Here is a 24224-nt window from a genome sequence, read left to right as displayed (position 1 = left end):
TATGTTATGCTAAACTTTGGTTTATAAAATTCGAAAAGCTGGTTTCTGTGTATATGAATGAAAGTTGTGATTAAAAGTTATACTCAGGGAGGCAACAGAATATAGTGGATAAGAATGAGGAATCTGGATTCAGAATCTAGCTCCGCCACTTACGAGCTATATGACTTTGGGAAGGTTGCTCACGTCTCCCTGTGCTTCAGTTTCCTCATCTGTAAAAGAACACAAAACTTGGAGGATTAGGGGCGCCTGGGTGGCTCAGTGGGTTAAGCCGCTGCCTTTGGCTCAGGTCATGATCTCAGGGTCCTGGGATCGAGCCCCACATCGGGCTCTCTGCTCCGCGGGGAGCCTGCTTCCTCCTCTCTCTCTCTGCCTGCCTCTCTGCCTACTTGTGATCTCTCTGTGTCAAATAAATAAAATCTTTAAAAAAAAAAAAACTTGGAGGATTAAATCAAATACTATGTGTAAGTAACTTAGAAAGGTACACACAGTAAGGCTCCCAATAAATGTTTTTATTATTACTATTTTTTAAAAGAATATTTGAGAGAGAGCATGAGAGGGGGAGGGTCAGAGGGAGCCCGATGTGGGACTCCATCCCAGGACTCTGGGATCATGACCTAAGCTGAAGGCAGTCACTTAACCAACTGAGCCACCCGGGTGCCCTATTATTACAATTACTGTTGTTCCTAGGATTTCAGTATCACTCAAGCCTTCCTTGTCTCACAGATATTTACTTACCACCAGCCCTGCAGTGCACAGCAACAGGTACGTGTGCAAAAAGGAATAAGAGATTTACCTGCTTCTAAGCAAATGCTTGCCATTTACCAAAAAATCCATTTCTTCTTTTTGTTGGGTGTGCACCTAGAGCTCTTATGCGCCCTTGCAGGTTGGCATTGAAAGCAATAAGTTCTAGCCAACGGTTTGTGAGTGGAAGTTTCCACGTCACTTTTGAGCTAGGGTTTTTAAGAGGCAGGTGTGCCCTCTTCATACTTGTCCCCTTTAGTGTCTCAATGTCGAAGCTGATGAGACTGGCGATGACAGCCACAAAATGACGGAGCCTGAGTTCCTGAGTCGGCGTGTAGAAGAGAGCTGCCAAACGACTAGGAATCTCCCTCCCACATAGAATTATGTGCAAGAAATAAACTGCTGTGTTCTTTAAGCCATTGTAGTCTTTTTAGAGGGGCTGTTTGTTAGAGCAACTAGGGTGATCCGAATTAATATGCCGTCAAATAGGTTGTCTAGTTGGATTCATTTTCAGAAGGACGAGGGAAGGGAAGAGGCTAGGAAAATGCGAAGCCTTTCACATCTCGTTTTCTTTCCTGAAGCCAGACCCTTTCCAGGTCCTCCTGGTCTCACCATGATGTCTCACCCTGGGCAGTATTCCCCCCACACACCTCTTCTCCAGCATGTTCTTTGTCTTGCTCCCAGGCAGCAGCCTCCTCAGCTCAACGGTGAGTGGCATCCGCTAGGAGTGCTGGCCCCTTTTTAGATCTGCGTCATGCTTTATGTGTCTTTCCACATTAGTGTGATAAAGAGCTCTTCCTGACCTTCTGGTTCTTTTCCCAAATGATCCACTGGCAATTTGTACAGTGAAAAGTTGGCCTTCCAACAGTCCAGATGTAATGCGACTTACTCATCAAAGGAATTTCATAATACACAGGGCAGTTACACTGTTTCATTTTCATTAAATAAGTTGTATTATTATTTTTTGAAAACATTTTTAAATTCCAGGCTAGTTGTATATCTACCTCTCGAGACAAAACACCTTACTTTCAATCAGCACGTTCTGCGGCGAAAGGCCGACACCTTCACTAAATGGCAGAAACAGACAGTGTCCCACAGCATGTTATCACCATCCTCCAACCTAAATTATGGACTTGGCAGAGGTACTTCTCAGGACACAGACCAACACCCTTTTAGCAAATCTGTGGGTACCCCTAGACCAGACCACCAGAGTGGGCACACGTGAAGAATGGTTCTGAGCGTGTTGCCCTAAATCAGATCTGACTGAGGACTGCACAGGGAGGCCTGGTTTGGGTCGATTCCAGCATGGTCCTGCTCCAGGCTCCGTCTGGAGGCCTTCCCAGAGGGGCGGTGGGGGTGGTGTCTGGTTCTCTCCCTTCCCCAGGGCACTGCCAATCTGCATCTTTGGCTTGAAAGGTGTAATAACACAACTAAAAACAAATCGTAGGCACATTTTTACCTGGAGTTGCCAACTGTCCTGGATTGACCGTTCTCATCTAAAACATAAGCCTGGATTTTAGAGAAAAAGAAGCACTTCAGAAGCATTTGGAATTCTCTTTCTCTCTTAAAACTCCCAAAGCCTGAAACCGAAAGAAGGCAATTCTTCTTAAGTTGCTATATGTAGATTCAAGTGCCTGCATCGATAATATTTACTATCAGGACTTCATTTTACATTTAAAAATAATACTCCAACTCTGAAAAAATTATTCTTTTGGCAGGTTTTCAGGAAATAAATGTTTACCATGTGAGATTTTAGGGAAAAATAAAAGGAAGGGAAATTAGTCACTCAATACTTCGAAGCATCCAGCAACTTCAAAATCCCTGGAAAAATCAACACAAAGCAGGCCCCTTACAGATTTCTTAACTTTTCTGTTCTCTTAGAAATGCCAACCTCTCAGCTGGCTGGAACACAGTTTGCGAGCCAGGATTGGCCCAAACCAAACTGTGGTTTTTCATTCTCCTATAGCAATTGCACTCAAAGGGGTAATCACAGCTGTAGCTTCAAGTGAGCCCCCCAAAACTGGACAGAGTGGGGTTTGGGGCAGACATATTTGTGTGACCTGCTCCGTGGAGTCTGTCCCGTTCTGGCCAGTCACTAGAGGAGGAGTGACCACCCACTGGGCGAGCACTTACAGGAAGACACCATGTGTTCCCCAGCCCAGGGCTGCTCTCCGGGTTGGCAGGATGCGTCGCCAAGGAAAAGTATAGACCTAAGTGCCAAAGAGCCTCACTCATATCACGTCGCTGCCCGGAACCTACCACAGCAGAGAAGTTAACCAGCCACCTACCACCCATTTACCAGCACAGTGGAAGAGAAGGGTCACAGGATCTCCATGCTTGCTGGGAATGGACCGCTGCCATGTGAGAAGCCCTCTCAGGGTGGCCTTAACAGAAAGTGGCGATGGCAGTTGTTCCAGTGGGCAGAGATACAAACCACATACTTGGAGGCTCACTTTATAAAAAGGGAGAAGCAGCTTGAGATACAGATGGCTACGAACTGGGGAACAAGGGTGAATTGCTTGGCTGCTTGGTCAGGGCCCTGAAGGAACCAGATTGGAAGGTCCGTGATAAGATAATCTGGGGAACAGGGATGAGGTTGCGGACACAACAAAGTTTGTGTTTCTTTGTATCCTACCTTAATGCCCACCAGAGAACTTCTACTGCAGGGGACGCTCTCAACAATGAGGTAGACAAGGGGTCTTGTTTGGTGGCTGTGGGCAACCCATGATGAGCCTTGAGGACACCCCACCACACACTGGGTGGCAGTGGGATTTCAATTTCGGTTAGTCCATACTGAATTGACACCTGCCTTGACCATGTGTCTCTGTTAGAACGACCATCCAAGGGCTCAGACAGTTCCTGATCTATAGCCATGGCATCCTGCATAACTCTGTCACAATGGGTTCAGGACCAGAGAGCCCTGGTCTAGCCAGGTGGTTGCTTAACCAGGAGCAACTAGTCCAATGGGACAGTGAAGAGATTATTGAAGGCTTATCTCGGGGCCTTGGGGGCAATAACCTGTAGGGCTGGGGTGCGGCTGTCTCAGTGTGTGGGATTTGCACTAAATCCGTGGCTCTGGTGCTATGTTCCCAAGACCTAGAATTCATAGCGACAGGAACCAAGGAGAGGAAGTAGGTGTGGAGCCTCTCAGTCCCTGCTTCACAAGCTTGCAACTTCAGGCTCTGCCATATCAAAGTTCCTGGTTCCCACAAGGGAAAACACTAAGCAGTGTGTGAACGTGAGTGGGTCACTTTAGTCTCCTCCTGTCAGCAGAAGAACTGACAAAGAAGAGAATAACTGCACTGGTGGGCGGAATTGACCTTGGTTACCATGAGGAGTGGGTTGCTTCAAAATAATAAGAGCATGGAGGAGTTGACTAGAACCCAGAGGACTCATTTGGGTGTGTCTTGGTGCTTCCATGGGTTAACAGTAACTGGGCAACTTCAATAGCTAGCTCTGGCTTGATGAGGGCAAGGCAGCTCAGGGCTCAGGCTGAGGTGCTGGCTCATCGGCCCATCAGGCAGGCAGCCTCGGCTGTCTGGACAGCACTGGCCAAGAGCCACGGAAATTAGAGTGGGTGATACAGGAGGGAAATGAAGGCTTTATCTTGAGATCTGCTTTCCAGGGAACTCAAGAGAAATCCCTAGCACCTGACAAAGGTCCTGAACCAAAGCCAGGAGGCCCTGTGTGGTTGACTCTATGAATCTTTGGTGACTATAGGATTGCACGACTGCTCTGCGCTCTGTTGTAAAGGAGCTCATGTTAATTCACGTTTGAGCTGTGCTTGGGGAGCTCGGGGCAAAGTCAGTCTATTAGGACATGGCACCCCCAGCCAGTTTCAGCAAGGTTCACTGACTGTTCGTCCTGCAGAACCAGGGTCTCGTGGTGAAGGCTCACACACAGCTTTGGAAACGCACCAAACCACCTCTCTGCTTGCCTCCCCGAGCCACTGTGTCCCCAGCAGGAACTCATTATTCCTTCAGAGTCAGGGCGAACGACAGAGAGAAATAAAATCCTTGGAGCTTAACCATTTTCTTTCCCCAAGTAAAAAAGCCAAGTCACACATGGCTACAATTTGGGCGCTGTGTCACTTTCCCACTTTATTGCCCCACACATAAACCAGTTGAATGCTTTGGTAACTGACTGACTGAATTTAGTTTTTCAATTATCCCGTGTACCTCACCCCAATAAATTATCAAAATAAACAGCAAGCATAATATAATTACAATGTCGACAGTGGTCTGAGGCTTAACTAGATGAAAAATTGTTCTCCCGCCACCCCTTCATTTCTCTCTCCTGGGAGATAAATTCTCCAACATGGGAGCTATGTTCTTGAAATGGAGTCATAGGCGTGGGTGAACTGGGAAGTGTTCTGCCTAACCGTGAAAGACTCTGGATAAGGTCAGCAATCTACCAACCTCTTTATGCTCTTCCCATCTTTCTTGAGTTCTCTTAGTTTTTGACATTTTGACGGTCTGGTTCAGTGACTCTCAACCCTTTGGTTTCCAGCCCTTTCTCCCATTATAGAATTTTGGTGGCATGCTTGAAGAGATTGAAATACTCAAAACAACAAGAAACAAACCCTATATTGCCACGTGATCACTGCTAGGTGGAGTGCTTGCCGGTGGGGTCTGGAAAAGCATCCACAATTCTACTACATTCACCTGGTGGTTTTTCAGACCCATGTGTTTGTTTGGGATGACCTTTTCACTGTCTTGGTCTTTTACTCACATGTTTAAATTATCATAAAATTCGCCTTTAGTACTGGATTGATTAAAAATCTGTATTTTACTGCCTGACTACGTTTCACATACCAACCATCTCACCTCTGTTTTTCCTCTTTTGAACAGCTCTGTAACATGAAATATTCTAGTTGTGCCAAAAAATGAAATTTACACCTTGCTCAGTATTTGACTTCGTATTAGCAATGGGTTTGCAAGATGCCACTGTCCTTTATATGACCCATCAGTTAGAACCACAGATCTAGCTAGTCGTGGTGATTTCTGTGAAGAAAACAGTATGTGTTACCTTTGTTAAGAGAAAATGATGCAAAACTTGGGAATAAAATAGAAGGATGAACCTCTACGCATGGGCAGATGGTTGTTGTCTGGCTGAAGAGATAACCCCAAAGATTGTGGCCTTATTGCTCTGAAGTATAATTTTTGTAGCTAATTTAGCATCTTTAGTCTTTTAAAGAATAGACTGTGTTTTTTAAAGATTTGATTTGTTTATTTGAGACAGAGAGAGAGAGAGCCTAAGAGAGAGTGAGCATGAGCAGTGGGGGAGGAGCAGAGGGAGAGGGAGAAGCAGACTCCCCACTGAGCAAGGAGCCGATTTGGGACTCAATCCTAGGACGCTGTGATCACCACCCAGCACCCTAGACTGCATTTTTTTTTTAAGATTTTATTTATTTATTTGACAGAGAGAGAGAGAGATCACAAGTAGGCAGAGAGACAGGCAGAGAGGGGGAAGCAGGCTCCCCACCAAGCAGAGAGCCTGATGCAGGGCTTGATCCCAGGACCCTGAGATCACGACCTGAGCTGAAGGCAGAGGCTTAACGCACTGAGCCACCCAGGCGCCCCTAGACTGTATTGTTTATAACAGTTTTAGATTTACAGAAAAATTGAGAAGCTAGTGCAGAGCGTTCCCTTGTACTCTGTATGAACCCACTTTTCCTTATTTTTAACCTCTGACGTTAATAGGATACATGTGTTATAAATAACGAACCAATATTTTTACCTTATTATTCGGCAAACTCCATATTTGACTTCGATTTCCTTAGTTTTGACCCGATGTCTCTTTCTATCCCACGATCCCACCAGATACCACATCACATATAACGGTCAGGTCTCTGTAGGCGCTTTCTCGGGTGCGGCAGTTGCTAGGTCTTTCATTATTTTTGATGACCTTGACAGTTTTGAGGAGTCCTGATCACGTATCTATGGGAATGCATCCAGTGTTTTTGCATGATTAGACTATTTTAGGGGCTTGAGGAAAAGACCACAGAGATAAAGTGCCATTGTCATTACACCCTATCAAGGGTACATCCTATCAACGTTATATCAAAATGATATACGACCGCGAATGTTGGCCCAGAGCACCTGGCAGAGGTAGTGTTTGTCAAGTTTCTCCACTGCACAGATCTCTTTTCTTCCCCCTTTCAACTCTGTCCTCTCTGGAATGTAGTTCATGCACCACCGCATGTAGTTCATCCCTAGAGTCCCGAGTTTTGCTCTGCCTCCTTGAAGGTGGAGGGTTCTGCATAAATTGTTTGGAATTCTTCTTCAGGGGGGTTTGTTTCTCCCCACTTGCTAATTTATTGAACCATTTATTTATATCCTCTTTATAGGGATTCATGGCTCCCGGGCGCCAGGTTTTTTTGGTTGCTAATGGGGTATTGTTTCTCCTGAGCCCTCTCAGCTGACAGCAGGGAAATACATGTATGTATATTTACATATACATGCATGTATATCATACATGTATATATATATATACATATATACATATATATACATATATACATATATATATGTATATATACATATATATACATGCATGTATATGTACACACATGTATGTGAGTGTTTCTGTATGTAACCATCTGTAACCATATGAAACTGAGTGTGAGTTCTTACAGATGTCTCCAACTCCAACCACATGAGTCATTCTGGCCTCCTCCCCTGAACTCCCCGTAAATTCTCACTTCAAGAGTGGGAAGCCTGATTCCCACCACCCACCATCCATTCCTTTAATTGTTCAATTCTAAGATTCACGTAATGCAGCATCAGAATTGTTAATCCATGCCCCCATGGGAAACCACTTCATCTGCTGGGGTACAGTGCTTACATCCAGCTCCTTCTGCCTTTAGTCTTACAGATTCCACTCATTTCCAGTTACTTAGGTTGTTAACCTCCCCCCCGTCCAGTGAGGTTGTTTCACATGTTTGTCATACAGCCAGATTCTCAGGTCATAGCCAGCATTCCATCCTGGGATCCCCCAAGCTCCTAAATGATTTTTAAAACTTTTCCACACATTAGGATGCCCTCATTGTGCTGGAAAGCTTTATAGGCTTTGATAAATGTATAATGTTAAGTATCATACAGTTTTACTGTCTTAAAAAAATCCTCTGTACTCTATCTATCCATTCTTCTCTTTTCCCTTCCTCCTGGCAACTGCTGATCTTTTTACTGTTTCCACAGTTCTGCCTTTTCCAGAATGCCCAGTAATTGGAACCCTACAGTATTTGACCTTTTACTTAGCAGTATGCATTTAAGTTTCCTTCATGGTTTTTTTGTGGCTTGGTAGCTCATTTCTTTTTGTCACTAATATTCCATTGCACAATGTAGCACAGTTTGTTTATCCATTCCCTTACTGAAGGACATCTTGGTTGCTTCTAGTTTTTGGCGTTATGAACAAAGCTGCTATATTTTTGCTAGCAGCCGTTTTTTTCGTTGCCTGTATGTATTCATTTCTTCTCTATGCCTTTGAACCAGTTTTTCTCTCTTGCCAGTTCCCTCATTAACAACATGTGCCCACTGTATTATTTGTGTGAGAATTAATCTTTGGGCAATCATATGTTGACATGCTCTTTTTATCAAATGCCTTTGGGAAGACGTATTCCTTCTGCAGCTTGGGGCACATTGCTGTATGACCCACCTCATTTCCATAAGTGTGGCCCTTGATGTGGCCTTGGGTTGGGTGAGTACTTCTAAGGGTGGGCCGAGGCGAGCATTTCTGTTGAGGGGTGCTGTTGTGGTTACACAACAGAGTTTGTTGAAAAAGTACTACCTTGTTAATGTTCCTTGAGATGATTTTGTGTCAGTTGAGACTTTCATCAGGTCACAAGGGTCACCTGAATGCGTCAGTCAGTTGAGCATCCAACCCATGATTTCATATCAAAATCCCATGGGTCATAGGTTTCAGCCCCTTGTTGGTCTCCTTGTTCAGTAGAGTCTTCTTGTCCCTTTCTCTATGCCCACCCTCCACCTCCCCCATTCAATCAATCAATCAGTCAATCTTTAAAAAAAAAAGGCTTTCATCAGGTCACAGTTGAGGACGTTATTCATGTAAAGAACATGGCAGGTGAGTGGAATGGAAACAGCACTGGGTTTGAGGACTCCTCTGTTATTCAGCACCAGGTCCATTAACACCTAGAACCTCAGCCTCCTAATTTTTATAAGGTCGGAAACATGTAGCAACACAATGATGCTATGGTGGATAAAATATCCTAATCCATTGAGATGTTTGTTTAAAGTTAATGAAATTATGTGTGTGAAATACGTTCTAAGCTCTATAAAAGCATGAGTTGTTACTGTCTAGTACAGTGGCTGGCAAACTTTTTCCTTGAAGAGTCAGATAGGAACTATTTTCAGCTTTGCAGGCTACTTGATCTTCCTGCAACTATTCAACTCACTGTGACAGTTCAAAGGCAGCCATAGTTGGACAACACATAAACCAACGAGCATAGCTGTGTTCCAATAAAACTTTGTTTATAAAAACAAACAGTGGGGGCGCCTGGGTGGCTCAGTGTGTTAAGCCTCTGCCTTCAGCTCAGGTCATGATCCCAGGGTCCTGGTATTGAGCCCCACATCGGGCTCTCTGCTCAGCGGGGAGCCTGCTTCTCCCCCCTCTCTCTCTGCCTGCCTCTCTGCCTGCTTGTGATCTCTGTCAAATAAATAAATAAAATGTTTTAAAAAACAAACAAATGAACAGTGATCTGTATTTGGGCCATGGGCTGTAATATGCTGATTCCTTGTGTAGAATAAGTGTGGAAAGATAAAAACTGCTTTCTCCTCTTTTCCTTCTCAAATCTCTTCCAAAAACAGTGTTGAGGAGGACATCCAATCATTTACTGAGGGTCTTGAGTCAGAGACTACAAAGTCTCTGGGTGGGTTGAGTTATTTGTCAGCACAGCTCTTTAAAAACCTGACATCGTCCCTGCTTTCTACCCAGGGTCCCACCTTCTCTGTGGGTGGGCCTTACCCTGCTTCTGCGGGAACCGCCACACTCATTTGTCCATGAATCTGCTCAGCTGCTCTCTGGGCCATATTATGAAGTGTCTGGGAGGACTGAAACCCTATTATTTCTTTATCTGAGCCAGAGAACTGAAAGAGAGTGCCACAGGAAGGGAAGACCAAGATCTTTGCCCCTTTAAAACTTGCAGTTATTCTGTGAGGTAGGTTTTGGCATATCTATTTCACATTTGACAAGTTCAAATTTTAGAGTGAATTCATTTGACTTTTCGTATATAAACATTTCTTCAGAAGTCGTGACATCTCAGCCTCCACAAAGAGCAGAAAATTTCATGTTGTCAACTCAACTCAATTAGTGCAAGTTCCCCCGTCCCCTCCTTCACTCCTTGTGTGTGCGTGGGGTGAGCTAAGTTTCTGAGGTGTTGGTTTATATGACATCATGGTGGGGAGGGGTCGACATCAGCCTCTGTCTCCTGTGTTCTCCTGAGAAGTTTGTCTTCTCTGCTCTATGTGGTCTTTATTGTTTCCTATCATGTATGTGACGATCACACATTCCTCCCTCTTCGTGTCCCAAACCCTGGCTCCTTTGGGACTGTGGCTTGTGCTCATTTTCCTGTTCATGGAGGGGCTCACAGAAACCTTTTGCTCCTGGTTCTACGAGGCTTTCCTGTGGTTCACCTGACCTGGAAATTTCCTTAGTCATTGTCAGGCTGCCCTTCTGGGGCCATTTTGGACATGAGGCTTTTCTTCAAGACTTGAATTCTGAGCTACTCCCTGGGAAGCTAGACAATGGGCTCTTTGGCTCTGGACACCCTTTAAGGTTATCTGGGATTTCTCTCTCCCCTTCTGTCTAAGGTTTTAGGTCCATGGAGGGTGCCACTGGGCAGGGCACTTCTTAAGGAACTAAATGGGTTGTAAACTTGCTTACTCTTCATCCTAAAATCATTGACTCCATCTTTGTTTTTTTCAAGTAGAGAAAAATGTTTTAATGTCATCCTATATTTTTTCCCATTATTTAGTTCATAGTATACACTCTGCAGAATTCTCAAGGATCCTAGTTCCTTAGTTCAACATTTTCTGCCCCAAACATTTTTCTCTTTCAAACCCCTTGCCTGCTGTAACAAAAAAGTTTTGTTTTCAAGATAATGTCTCTGCATGAGGCTCTAACAAGAATCCTTCAGAAGTCAAAGTTGAGCAGTTACTTCTTCGAGTTTAGCACATTTGTCTTCCCTCTAAGAACAGTTTGTATGGAGAACTGCTTTCATTTCATTTGTTTGGTTTTTTCCTAGAAACAAATATTATGAAAAGCTTAAGATCAGATTGAATACAGATCAGTACAGGATCCTGTTTCTTTGTCTAAATGATTAAGGGAAGAGCACAAGGGAGGAGGAGGAGGAGAAACCTTGGGTAGTATCTCAAAATATCAACTGTGCATCCTCACAGATGAGGAAGCAGAGGCCCCAAGAGGCTGGGCACTGGTCCAGGGCATACCAGAGAGATTAGAGGACATGGAACTTCAAGCCAGGTCAGTGGCCAGGCCTGCCTGATTTCAACACAAATCCAAGGTAGGAGGACCGTTGTAAAAGGAAGGAGTTCTCCATTTTAGCAGGTCCAAATGCTGCAGAGAAGCCCAGAGAGGTAAGAATGAAGACAGAGGTTTTTCAAATGCGACAGAGGTTCAGATAACCACTGACAGGTTTGCTCTATGCTGAATTTTGTCCCCCATCACAAGACTGCAGACTCTGAAGTCTTGATCCATTTGCTCCACTGAGGTATTGCTGACTGTTAAGAGCTCCCAAGGAGTGTGCATCCTTAAAATATTTTTTTCTGGGTGTCCAGTGGGAGAAGGTTCTAAAGAGTAGGACATCAGCAAGGATATATTGTACTTGACCATTATATAAATGATATATGGGTAGAGGAAGGTGCCGATTGAAGAACACGGGAAAAAGAAGGCATTGAAGTGAGTGGAAAAAAGGGTTTGAGTGAGGATGTGAGGATTCCTCCAAATTCTGTTGGTGTCCCAAAATTCCTGCAAAAGAGAAGAGCCAAAAGGGCTGCCCCTCTGAAGACAGGCTAACAATGGCCATCCATGAAGGAATCCTTTTTTAGACGCTTTGTAAACTTTTCTAAATAAGTGTCAGTTTGTAAGCCCTCCCTAGCTGTGCACTAAGCATGTGCAGTCTTTGTTATCTTACCCTGGGAGGGCTGGCTGCTACCTCTATCTTAGAGGACAGATTTTAATTTTTCTTTTTCTTTCTGGAACTGCTTCCTAAATGCCTTGTGACAGCCAGGTTTCCAAGGCAAATGGCCTCAGAGAGATCTGTTCCTTCTAGGACCTCAATGAGGTGCCTCACTCTACCTGTGCAGGGAGAGGCAGCCTCTGGGGGCTGGCTGACCTCTGCTGCTGTGACAAACCGTTGACTGCTTGTTTCATTTCTCCTTGAAACAAACATTACAAAAAGCTGAAGTTCAGATTAAATAAAGATCAGTTAGGATTCTGATCTGTTTTTTTTTAAACCTTTTCTTTTTAAAATCTTCTCTTATTGTGGGAACCCTCTTAACATTTTTTTACTGAGATGTAATTGACACATGATGTGTTAGTTTTAGGTGGATGACATCATGAATTAATATTGTAAAATGATCACCACAGTAAGTGTAATTCATATGCATCTCCACTTCTTAACCTTCTTTAAGTGCACAGTATTGTTGTGCTTACAATATTGTTGCCTTTTGGCTTAATATTGGCCAACAGATCTCTCAAGAACTTATTCCTCTTGCTTAAGTGAAACTTTATGTGTGTTGATTAGTAACTCCCTACTTCCCCCCTCCCATGTTCCTGTCTTAATTCAATTCGACTCCTATGTATCCAGTGCCTCTGATATACAGGGCACGGTGGCCAGTGGCTATAGAAATGTGAAAGAGGGAAGTTCCAGCTCCTGCCTCAAGAGGTGCCTATCACCTGTGGGGTAGGGAGGTAGACAAATATTCAGGTAACTGGCAGAAGGTCAGTACCTTAAGAGAGGAAAAAAGGGGCATGAGAGCTTAAACTATTTCCCATTGAGTTCTTCATGGGGGACCTAGCATGTGAGGCAGAATTTGTAAGGAGAGCCCAATTTGTGTGGCTAAAAAGTATTCTACCTAGGGAAGTTCATCACAGATATAGAAATTCTGGGGTTTTGCTCCAGATGGACCTCAGGCCATCTAAAATTAGAAGCAGATCCCAGGGGGACCTGGATGGCTCCTGATTAAGTATCCGACTCTTGATTTCGGCTCAGGTCATAATCTCAGGATCCTGGGAGGGAGCCCCTCATCGGGCTCCCCTTTTAGCGGGGAGTCTGCTTGAGGATTCTCTCTTTCTCTTTTCTCCCTTTGTCCCTCCCCCTGCTCATGCAAGTGCTCTCTCTCTCTTTATAAATCTCTCTCTAAATAAATCTTAAAAAAAAAAAAAAAAAGCAGCAGCAGATTCTGGTTTGTTCCTCTGCCTTCTTCCCCAGGACTGCCTGAGACTTCAATTATTGTATAAAGTTCCCAGCTACCTTGAATATCAAAATAAATCAAAATCACTTTCCTGAAAAGATGGAGAATTGGCCTTGAGAAAACAGATGAGTAATAGGTCTTGGAAGGGAAGAGAAGAGGGGGCAGAACAGACTTTGTAGGTATAAGAAAGAGGTGGTATTGTCTCCATAAGGTACTAAGGACCTCTTAATGCCTCAGTGGACCATGAGTTAGAAAAAACAGGAATCTGTACTACAGATGAGCATCAGGAGAGAGCAGATTTGAGGGACCAAAGCCGAGCTATAGCTGCAGCTACGTGCCTCTGCCTCTTGACCTAACAACAGTCTCATCAACCAGTGGGTGCTTATGCAAAGTGCCAGTTGATGCATACATTGAGTCCTGAGGAGTTCAGGCCTGGACATTTGGGCTCTTTCTACAATCAGAGGTGGCCAGGTCCCTGGGAGCACAGCCATGGATGGAGGCACAAAGGAGAGGTCAGTGTGGCAGAGGGAAGCAAGTGAGGGCGGGATGGTGCATGAGTACTAACAAGCAGAAGCACTCATATGAGCCAGATTCTGGGCACTAAAGGCCGTATCTGTATTTTCTAACTTAATCCCCACAAAAACGGAGGCAGTTGCTGATGACTTTGGAGAGTACTTTTTCCAGAGAGCAGGGGGAGAGGGAGCCAGGTCTATAAGGCATAAAGGAGTGGGAAGGTAGAGGGGAAGTGGAGGCTGCAGATCTAGGCCATTCTGATAAGTGTGTCTTTAGCAGGAGATGAGGGAGAAAGAATAGCAGTTTAAGAAAGAGAGTTACTTTTTCTATTTTTCCTTCCCTTAAAGACATTGGGTGGGGGGATATGAGATAGATGAAGGGGAAGGAGCAAGTATCAGAGGAGAGGCTGAAGATACTAGAGAAGGGTTTCTTGAGTGATGTATTCCCAGGGCTGCTGAGGTGATGTGCCTCCCTGGGGTGCAGTGAGTTGGTTTTGGGAACAGGTGTGAGTGAAGTCAAGGGCACAAGGAGATAGGAGGGTGGTGGCCCAGGTGGAAGGGACTTCTTCCTCAACAAAGAAGGAATGAAAAGGGGAAGGCACAGAGAATTATTAAAATGGGCAGGAGGAAATTACCTGAAACCATAAAATTCCTGAAAGAAAACATAGGCTGTAATGTTTGAGATTAGGTGTAGAAACATTTTTCTAGATATGCCTCCCCAGGCAAAGGAAACAAAAGAAAAAATAAACTATCGGGACAACACCAAAGTAAAAAGTTTTTGTACAGCAAAGGAAACAAGCAACAAAACCAAAAGTCAATCTAGTGAATGGGAGAAAATATTTGCAAATGATATATCTGATAAGGGATTAATATCTAAAATATGTAAAGAATTTATACACCTCACCACCAAAAAAACCCAGAAAATTTGATTAAAATGGGCAGAGATCCTGAATAGACCTTTTTTTTCCAAAAATACCCACAGATGGCCAATGGACACATGAAAAGATGCTCAACAGCACTAATCATGAGGGAAATGAAAATCAAAACCACATCAACTTACACCAGTCAGAATGACCAGAATCAAAGACACAAGAAATAACAAGTGTTGGCAAGGGTGCAGAGAAAGAGGAACTCTCATACACTGTTGATGCAAATGTAAATTGGTACAGCTACTGCAAAAGACTGTGTGGAGGTTCTGCTAAAAATTAAACATAGAATTACCATGTGATCCATGTAATTCTACTACTGGATATTTACCCAAAGAAAATGAAGACACTAATTTAAAAAGATATATGTAGCCTTATGTTTATTGCAGCACTATTTGCAATGGTCAAAATATGGAAGCAACCCTAGTGTCCATCAATAGATGAATGGATAAAGAAGGTATGGTGTACATATATAACACATACATACAGTGGAATATTGCTCAGTCATAAAAAAGAATATCTTGACATTTGCAACAACATGGATGGGCATAGAAATTCTAAGTGAAGTAAGTCAGAGAAAGATAAATACCATATACTTTCACTCTATGTGGAATTTAAGAAACAAAAAGAGAAAAAATGAGACAAAAAGACTCTTAACTACAGAGAAAAAATTCATGGTTGCTAGAGGAGTAGTGGGCAGAGGGATGGGTGAAATCTATAAAGGGGATTTAAAAAAAGGGCATGAAGTTTAAAGAGTGCAGTTTGTATGGCCTCAACATTTAAAAAAATTTCTTTATTAACAGGTAATGTATTATTTGCCCCAGGGGTACAGGTCTGTGAATCACCAGGCTTACACATTTCACAGCACTCACCATAGCACGTACCCTCCCCAATGTCCATCACCCAGCCACCCTAGCCCTAGCTCTCAACCTCCCAGCAACCCTCAGTTTATTTTAGGAGATTAAGAGTCTCTTATGGTTTGTCTCCATCCTGATCCCATCTTGTTTCATTTTTTTCCCTCCCTAACCCCCACGACCCCCACACTGCCTCTCAAATTCCTCATATCAGGGAGATCATATGACAATTGTCTTTCTCTGATTGTCGTATTTCGCTTAGCATAATACCCTCTAGTTCCATCCATGTCATCACAAATAGCAAGATTTTGGGTTTTTTTTGATGGCTACATAGTATTCCATTGTGTCACACACACACACACACACACACACACACACACACACACACACCCCTCATCTTCTTTATCCATTCATCTGTTGATGGACATCTAGGTTCCTTCCACAGTTTGGCTATTGTGGACATTGTTGCTATAAACATTGGGGTGCACGTGCCCCTTCAGATCACTACATTTGTATCTTTAAGGTAAATACCCAGTAGTGTGATTGCTGGGTCATAGGGTAGCTCTATTTTCAACTTTTTGAGGAACCTCCATGCTGTTTTCCAGAGTGGCTGCACCAGCTTGCATTCCCATCAACAGTGTAGGAGGGTTCCCCTTTCTCCATATACTCACCAATATCTGTCATTTCCTGACTTGTTAATTTTAGCCATTCTGACTGGTGTGAGGTGGTAACTCATTGTGGTTTTGATTTGTATTTCCCTGATGCCGAGTGATGTGGAGAACTTTTTCATGTGTCTGTTGGCCATTTGGATGTCTTCTTTGCAGAAATGTCTATTCATGTCCTCTGCCCATTTCTTGATTGGGTTATTTGTTCTTTGGATGTTGAGTTTGATAAGTTCTTTATAGAATTTGGATACTAGCCCTTTATCTGATATGTCATTGCTAATATTTTCTCCCATTCTGTCAGTTGTCTTTTGGTTTTGTTGACTGTTTCCTTTGCTGTGCAAAAGCTTTTGATGTTGATGAAGTCCCAATAGTTCATTTTTGCCCTTGCTTTCCTTGAATTTGGCGATGTTTCTAGGAAGAAGTTGCTGCGGCTGAGGTCAAAGAGGTTGCTGCCTGTGTTCTCAAGGATTTTGATGGATTCCTATTTCACATTGAGGTGTTTCATCCATTTTGAGTCTACGTTTGTGTGTGGTGTAAGGAAATGGTCCAGTTTCATTTTTCTGCATGTGGCTGTCCAATTTTCCCAACACCATTTGTTGAAGAGACTGTCTTTTTCCCACTGGACATTCTTTCCTGCTCTGTCGAAGATTAGTTGGCCATAGAGCTGAGGGTCCACTTCTGGGCTCTCTATTCTGTTCCATTGATCTATGTGTTTGTTTTTGTGCCAGTACCATACTGTCTTGATACTGACAGCTTTGTAATAGAGCTTGAAGTCTGGAATGGTGATGCCACCAACTTTGGCTTTCTTTTTCAACATTCCTCTGGCTTTTTGGGGTCTTTTCTGGTTCCATAAAATTTTAAAATTATTTGTTCCATTTCTTTGAAAAATATGGATGGTATTTTGATAGGTGCTGCATTAAGTGTGTAGATCACTTCAGGTAGCATAGACATTTTCACAATATTTGTTCTTCCAATCTGTGAGCATGGAATATTTTTCCATTTCTTTGTGTCTTCCTCAATTTCTTTCATGAGTACATTATAGTTTTCTGAGTACAGATTCTTTGCCTCTTTGGTTAGGTTTATTCCTAGGTATTTTATGGTTTTGGGTGTAATTGTAAATGGGATGGACTCCTTAATTTCTCTTTCTTCTGTCTTATTGTTGGTGTATAGAAATGCAACTGATTTCTGTGCGTTGATTTTATATCCTGACACTTTACTGAATTCCTGTATAAGTTCTAGCAGATTCGGAGTGGAGTCTTTCGGGTTTTCCACATAAAGTATCCTATCATCTGCAAAGAGTAATAGTTTGACTTCCTTTTTGCCAATTTGGATGCATTTTATTTCTTTTTGTTGTCTGATTGCTGAGACTAGGACTTCTAGTCTAGAACAGACCATTATCTGTTATATATAATGGACATCCCTGCTATGTTCCTGACCTTAGTGGAAAAGCTCTCAGTTTTTTCCCCATTGAGAATATTTGCTGTGGGTTTTTCATAGATGGCTTTTATGATATTGAGGTATGTACCCTCCATCCCTACAGTTTGAAGAGTTTTGATCAAGAAAGGATGCTATACTTTGTCAAATGATTTTTTTTGGCGTCTATTGAGAGTATCATATGGTTCTTGTTCTTTCTCTTATTAATGTATTTTTTCACATTGATTGATTTGAGGATGTTGAACCACCCTTCTAGCCCAGGGATAAATCCCACTTAGTCATGGTGAATAATCCTTTTAATGTACTGTTAGATCCTACTGGCTAGTATTTTGGTGAGAATTTTTGCATCTGTGTTCATCAAGGATATTTGTCTGTATTCTCCTTTTTGATGGGGTCTTTGGTTTTGGGATCAAGGTAATGCTGGTCTCATAAAATGAGTTTGGAAGTTTTCCTTCCATTTCTATTTTTTTGGAACAGTTACAGGACAATAGGTATTAATTCGTCTTTAAATGTTTGGTAGAATTCCCTGGGAAGTCATCTGGCCTCGGGCTCTTCTTTGTTGGGAGATTTTTGATGACCGCTTAATTCTCCTTACTGGTTATGAGTCTGTTCAGGTTTTCTATTTTTTCCTCATTCAGTTTTGGTAGTTCATATGTCTCTAGGAATGCATCTATTTCTTCCAGATTGTCAAAAATGCTGGTGTATAGTTGCTCATAATATGTTCTTATAATTGTATTTCTTTGGTGTTGGTTGTGATCTCTCCTCTTTCACTCATGATTTTATTAATTAGGGTCCTTCTTCTTTTCTTTTTGTTAAAGTCTGTCTAGGGGTTTATCAATCTTATTAATTATTTCAAGGAAACAGCTCCTACGTTCATTGATTTGTTGTACTGTTCTTTTAGTTTCTATTTCATTGATTTCTGCTCTGATTTTTATTATTTCTCTTCTCCTGCTGGATTTAGACTTTCTTTGCTGTTCTTTCTCCAGTTTCTTTAGGTGTAGGGTTAGGTGTGTACTTGAGACCTTTCTTGTTTCTTGAGAAAGGCTTGTATTGCTATGTACTTTTCTCTCAGGACCACCTTTGCTTGTCCCAAAGAGTTTGAACCGTTGTGTTTTCATTTTCATTTGTTTCCATGATTTTTTTTTCAATTTTTCTTTAATTTCCTGGTTGGCACATTCATTCTTTAGTAAGATGCTCTTTAGCCTCCATGTATTTGAGTTCTTTCCAACTTTCCTCTTGTGATTGAGTTCTAGCTTCAGAACATTGTGGTCTGAAAATATGCAGGGAATGATCCCAATCTTTTGGTACTGGTTAAGACCTGATTTATGACCTAGGATGTGATCTATTCTGGAAAATGTTCCATGTGCACTAGGGAAGAATGTGTATTCGAGTTGTTTTGGAATGGAATGTTCTGAATATATCTGTGATGTCCATCTGGTTCAGTGTATCATTTAAAGCCTTTATTTTGGGGCACCTGGGTGGCTCAGTGGGTTAAGCCTCTGTTTTCAGCTCAGGTCATGATCTCAGGGTCCTGGGATTGAGCCCCGCATCTGGCTCCCCCACCCCAACCCCATGCCTCTCTGCCTACTTGTGATCTCTGTCTGTCAAATAAATAAATAAATAAATAAATAAATAAATAAAATCTTTAAAAAAAAATAAAGCCTTGGGGCACCTGGGTGGCTCAGTGGGTTAAACCTCTGCCTTCGGCTCAGGTCATGATCTCAGGGTCCTGGGATCGAGCCCCGCATTGGACTCTCTGCTCAGCGGGGAGCCTGCTTCCCCCTCTCTCTCTCTGCCTGCCTCTCTGCCTACTTGTGATCTCTCTCTGTCAAATAAAAAAAAAATTCCAATACACATCTACAAATATGTGTGTGCTTTAAAAAAAAATAAAGCCTTTATTTCCTTATTGATCTTTTGCTTAGATGATCTGTCCATTTCAGTGAGGGGGGGTTAAAATCTCCTACTGTTATTGTATTATTGTTGATATGTTTCTTCGATTTTATTATTAATTTGTTTATATAATTGGTTGCTCCCATGTTAGGGGCATAGATATTTAAAATTGTTAGATCTTGTTGGACAGACCCTTTAAGTATGATATAATGTCCTTCCTCATCTCTTATTATAGTCTTTGGCTTAAAATTCAATTTATTTGATATAAGGATTGCCACCCCAGCTTTCTTTTGATGTCCATTAGCATAGTAAATGGTTTTCCACCCCCTCACTTTAAATCTGGAGGTGACTTTGGGTCTAAAATGAGTTTCTTATAGACAGCATATTGATGGGTCTTGTTTTTTTAATCCATTCTGATACCCTTTGTCTTTTGATTGCGGCATTGAGCCCATTGACATTTAGGGTAACTATTGGAAGATATGAATTTAGTGCCATTGTATTGCCTGTAAGGTGACTGTTACTGTATATTGTCTCTGTTCTTTTCTGGTCTGTTACTTTTAAGCTGTCTCTTTGCTTAGAGGGCCCCTTTCAGTATTTCCTGTAGGGCTGGTTTGGCGTTTGCAAATTCTTTTAGTTTTCATTTGTTGTTGAAGCTTTTTATTTCTTCTTCTATTTTCAATGACGGCCTAGCTGGATATAGTATTCTTTGCTACATATGTTTCCTTTTTAGTGCTCTGAATATATTATGCCCGTCCTTTCTGAGCTGCCAGGTCTCTGTGAATAGATCCCCTGCCAATCTAATATTTCTACCATTGTGTGTTACAGACCTCTTGTCCTGAGCTGCTTTCAGGATTTTCTCCTTGTCACTGAGACTTGTAAGTTTTACTTTTAGATGATGGGGGGTGGACCCATTTTTCTTGATTTTGAGGATGGTTCTTTGTGCCTCCAGGATTTTGATGCTTGTTCCCTTTTCCATATTAGGGAAATTCTGTATTAAACTTGCTCCTATATACCTTCTGCTCCTCTCTCTCTTTCTTCTTCTTCTTGAATCCCAATTATTCCCATATTGTTTTTCTTATGGTATCACTTATCTCTCAAATTCTCCCCTCGTGGTCCAGTAGTTATTTGTCTCTCTTTTGTTCAGCTTCTTTATTTTCTGTCATTTGGTCTTCTATATCACTAATTCTCTCTTCTGTCTCATTTATCCTGGCAGTAAGAACCTCCATTTTTTATTGTACCTCATTAATAGCTTTTTAAATTTTAACTTGGTTAGATTTTCTTTAATTTCTCTGGAAATGGATTTTCTTTCTCCAAAAAGCGATCTCTAGTATCTTCCATGCTATTTTTTTTTTTTTCCACTGGAAAATCGTTTTTATTGAGATCCCACCAGCTATGCGATCTGCTCCTGACATTATGCTCCTTCTTCCTTCGCAATTCGGTCTTTCTTAAGTGGTCCCATGAACGCTTTCTTCTCCTCCACCGTCTGGAATCGGCTATGGCCAAACTTGGAGGTGGTGTCGATGAACTTAAGGTCAATTTTCTCCAGGGCCCGCCGTTTGGTCTGCACCAGCAAGGACTTGCGGAGCGTAAGCACTTGCCTCTTGGTTCCCACCACACAGCCTTTCAGCATGACAAAGTCATTGGTCACTTCACCATAGTGGACAAAACCACCCAGGGGGTTGATGCTCTTGTCAGACAGATCGTAGTCGGTGGAGGCATTGTTCTTGATCAGCTTGCCGTCCTTGATGAGGTAGCCCTGGCTGATCTTGTAGATCTTCTTGTTGATCTCCGTGCGGTGATGGTAGCCTTTCTGCCCAGCCCGAGCCACAGAGAAGGCCACGCGGGCAGGATGCCAAGCCCCAATACACTCAACCTTGCGCAAGCCCTGATGGGTTTTGTGGGGTAGCTTCTTGGTGTGCCAGCGGCTGGTGACGCCTTTGTAGCCTTTGCCCTTGGTGACCCCAATGACATCGATCATCTCGTCCTGCCCGAACACTTGGTTCACAGGCACCTGCTGCTCCAGCCTCTCTCGGGCCCAGTCCAGCTTCTCAGCCACCGTGCCTCCATTCACCTGGATCTCCATGAGGTGGGCCTTCTTCTGGCGCAGAGGAAGCAGGCGCATCTGGGTGTGGGCGATGACCCGGATCACCTGGCAGTACTTCTTCATGCTGTTGAAGTCCTTCTCCAGTTGCTTTTTGCCATCATCATCCTGCCACTTCTTGCAGTACTTGGTGAAGGCCTTCTTCTTAGACTTATGCCAGTTCTTATAGAAGTGCCTTTTGCATTCATCACTGATGTGCTCAGCAAAGATGGTCTTAAAGGTACGGAGGCCTCGAGGGGTTTCCACGTAGCCCACGATGCCCACAACCACCATGGGTGGTGTCTCCACAATGGTCACAGCCTCCACAACTTCCTTCTTGTTCACCTTGGATCCTGGCCTGTCCACCTCCCGCACGATGTGAGTCATGCCGGCCTTGTAGCCCAGGAAGGCTGTGAGATGGACAGGCTTGGAAGAGTCATCCTTGGGGAAGCTCTTCACCTTCCCACGGTGCCGGCTGCTGCATTTCCGAGGCAAGAACCCCAGGGACCCGTGCCTGGGAGCGGAGAATTTCCTGTGAGACATCTTGCCGCCGAATCCTGCCGGTAGAGCTCTTCCATGCTTTTTTTGAGCCCAGCTAGCACCTTGATAATTGTCATTCTGAACTCTAGTTCTGACATATTACTAATGTCCATATTGATTAGGTCCCTAGCCATCAGTATTGCCTCTTGTTCTTTTTTTTGCGGTGAGTTTTTCCACTGTGTCATTTTATCCAAATAGGAATAGATGAACGAGAGAACAAAATACTAAAAGGGTAGCAATGACCCCAGAAAATATACACTAACCAAATTGGAAGTGACCCAAAACCAGGGGTGAAAAAACAAAATAATATGTATATATTAGACTGGTGAATAGAACAGAGCCACATGCTTGATTTTGGGTATATTTTGGTCTGTTAGAAGAAACTACCTCTCAAAATTCTACAGAAATGAAAACTGAGATACACACACACACACACACACATATATATGCACACAATAAGTGTAAACATGATGAAGGGATGGAATATGAGTGTAAAGATGAAAATTAAAAGATTCTAAAAAAGGAATTGGTAAGATCAGATGTTAGTTGAAAAAAGAGAAAATAAAGGAGCAAAGAATATGATCAGGCTGGAGACTAGAACAAAGCTATGTGCTAGATTTAGGATATATTTTGATCAATTAGAAGAAACTGTATCCCAAAATTTTAAAGAAAAAAAAAACCCCTATATGTATTCAGAAAACAAGGTTAAATACAAGGAAGGATAAAATATGATTATAACAATGAAAATTATAAAAGGTTTTAAAAAATTATTGATAAGATAAAATAGTAAAAAAAATAAAATAGGAAAAATTAAAAAATAGAATAAGAAAAAAATAAAATTTAAAAATTTTAACTTTGAAGGACTAAAGAATCATGGGAAAAAAGCCATGAATTATATATGTTGTTTACCCTTAGCTCTGGAGTTCTGCAGTTCTCATTGATCGGTGAAGTTGGTCTTGGCTGGATGTTCTTGCTGATCTTCTGGGCAAGGGGCCCATTGCAGTGATTTCAAATGTCTTTGCTGGAGGCAGAATTGCACTGCCCTTGCCAGGGGCCAGGCTAAGTAATCTGCTCAGGTTTGCTCTTGGGAGCTTTTGTTCCCTGAATGCTTTCCGTACAGTTTTGGAGGATGGAAATGAAAATGGTGGCCTCCCAATCTTCTGCCCTATAGGAACGAAGAGCTCAGGGTCCCCCTCCTCATTGCACCCTCAGAGAAAAACAGTTAATCCCCCCTGTCTCCCTGATTTCTGGTCACACTGTGAGCTCACCCAGCCTGTGACCAAGTATTTCTATCTCTGGCACACGACCCCATTTGGAGTCTCTAAACTCAGAAGATTTCTGCCATGCTGCTCCTCCCTCAGGAAGAAGGTGAATCTCCCCAGATCTGCCATTTGAGGGGTCCCTGCTTGAAGAGCAGTGGCCCGACTGCCTGACTGTGGATCACAGTTTAAGGTAACCCCGAGCTGAGAGTCCCCTCCTCAGCTCTGCCTCTGTAATTGGCTTGCCTGCTCCAACACCTGGGAGTTCTGCCACACTCAGACATCCCTGGTCTTTCTGTGACTCTGCAGGTCCTGAGACCACACTGTCCCCATGAGGGCTCCAGCCCCACTTAGCCTCTGGAGTGACATCCCTCAGTGGAGCACGCTTGTAAAAGTTTCAGTTTGTGCTCTGCTGCTCTCACACTTGCCAGGACCTGGCGCCTGCCCCTGCAGTCTATCTTCCCATATGTTGCCTCTGGTTCACTTCTCTGCACGTCCTACCTTCCAGAAAGTGGTTGATTTTCTATTCCTGGGATTGCTGCTCTTCTCTTCTATCTTCTGTTGAGTTTGTAGGTGTTTAGAATGGTTTGATAACAATCTAGCTGGACTTCTGGGACCTGATGATATTTGGAATCCACTCCTCCACCATCTTACTCCTCTCCAGATCTGGCCTCAACATTTTTAATAAAGTGGGACAAAGAGTCATTTACTAAGAGTGAAGGCATGGAGAGTGTTTGGGGCTGCATTGTATCCCCCAGAATTCATATACTGAACTCTTAACCCCTAATACCTCAGAAGGTTACTATATTAGGAGATAGAGGTAATTAAGGTACAATGAGGTCATTAAGGTGGACCTTCATTTGACAATGTCCTT

General features: G+C 42.9%; 1 protein-coding gene across 1 annotated transcript; it reads right to left on the bottom strand.

The window, feature by feature from the left end:
* Nucleotides 1–20827: 20827 nt before the first annotated feature.
* Nucleotides 20828–22115, bottom strand: LOC123953795 (60S ribosomal protein L3-like). Its single transcript, XM_046024161.1, has one exon. It carries the CDS (start codon nucleotides 22092–22094, stop codon nucleotides 20883–20885), a length of 1212 nt encoding a protein of 403 aa, XP_045880117.1. The 5' UTR covers nucleotides 22095–22115; the 3' UTR covers nucleotides 20828–20882.
* Between the last annotated feature and the right edge of the window lie 2109 nt (nucleotides 22116–24224).

The sequence above is a fragment of the Meles meles genome, chromosome 12, assembly GCF_922984935.1.
Source record: "Meles meles chromosome 12, mMelMel3.1 paternal haplotype, whole genome shotgun sequence".
Lineage (NCBI taxonomy): Eukaryota > Metazoa > Chordata > Mammalia > Carnivora > Mustelidae > Meles > Meles meles.
Note: the sequence above shows the minus strand (reverse complement) of the source record. Positions and strands in the feature narration are given on the sequence as shown.

Bases quoted from the DNA above. Each gene is read 5' to 3' on its own strand.
- LOC123953795 (XM_046024161.1), bottom strand. From the start codon at position 22,094: ATGTCTCACAGGAAATTCTCCGCTCCCAGGCACGGGTCCCTGGGGTTC.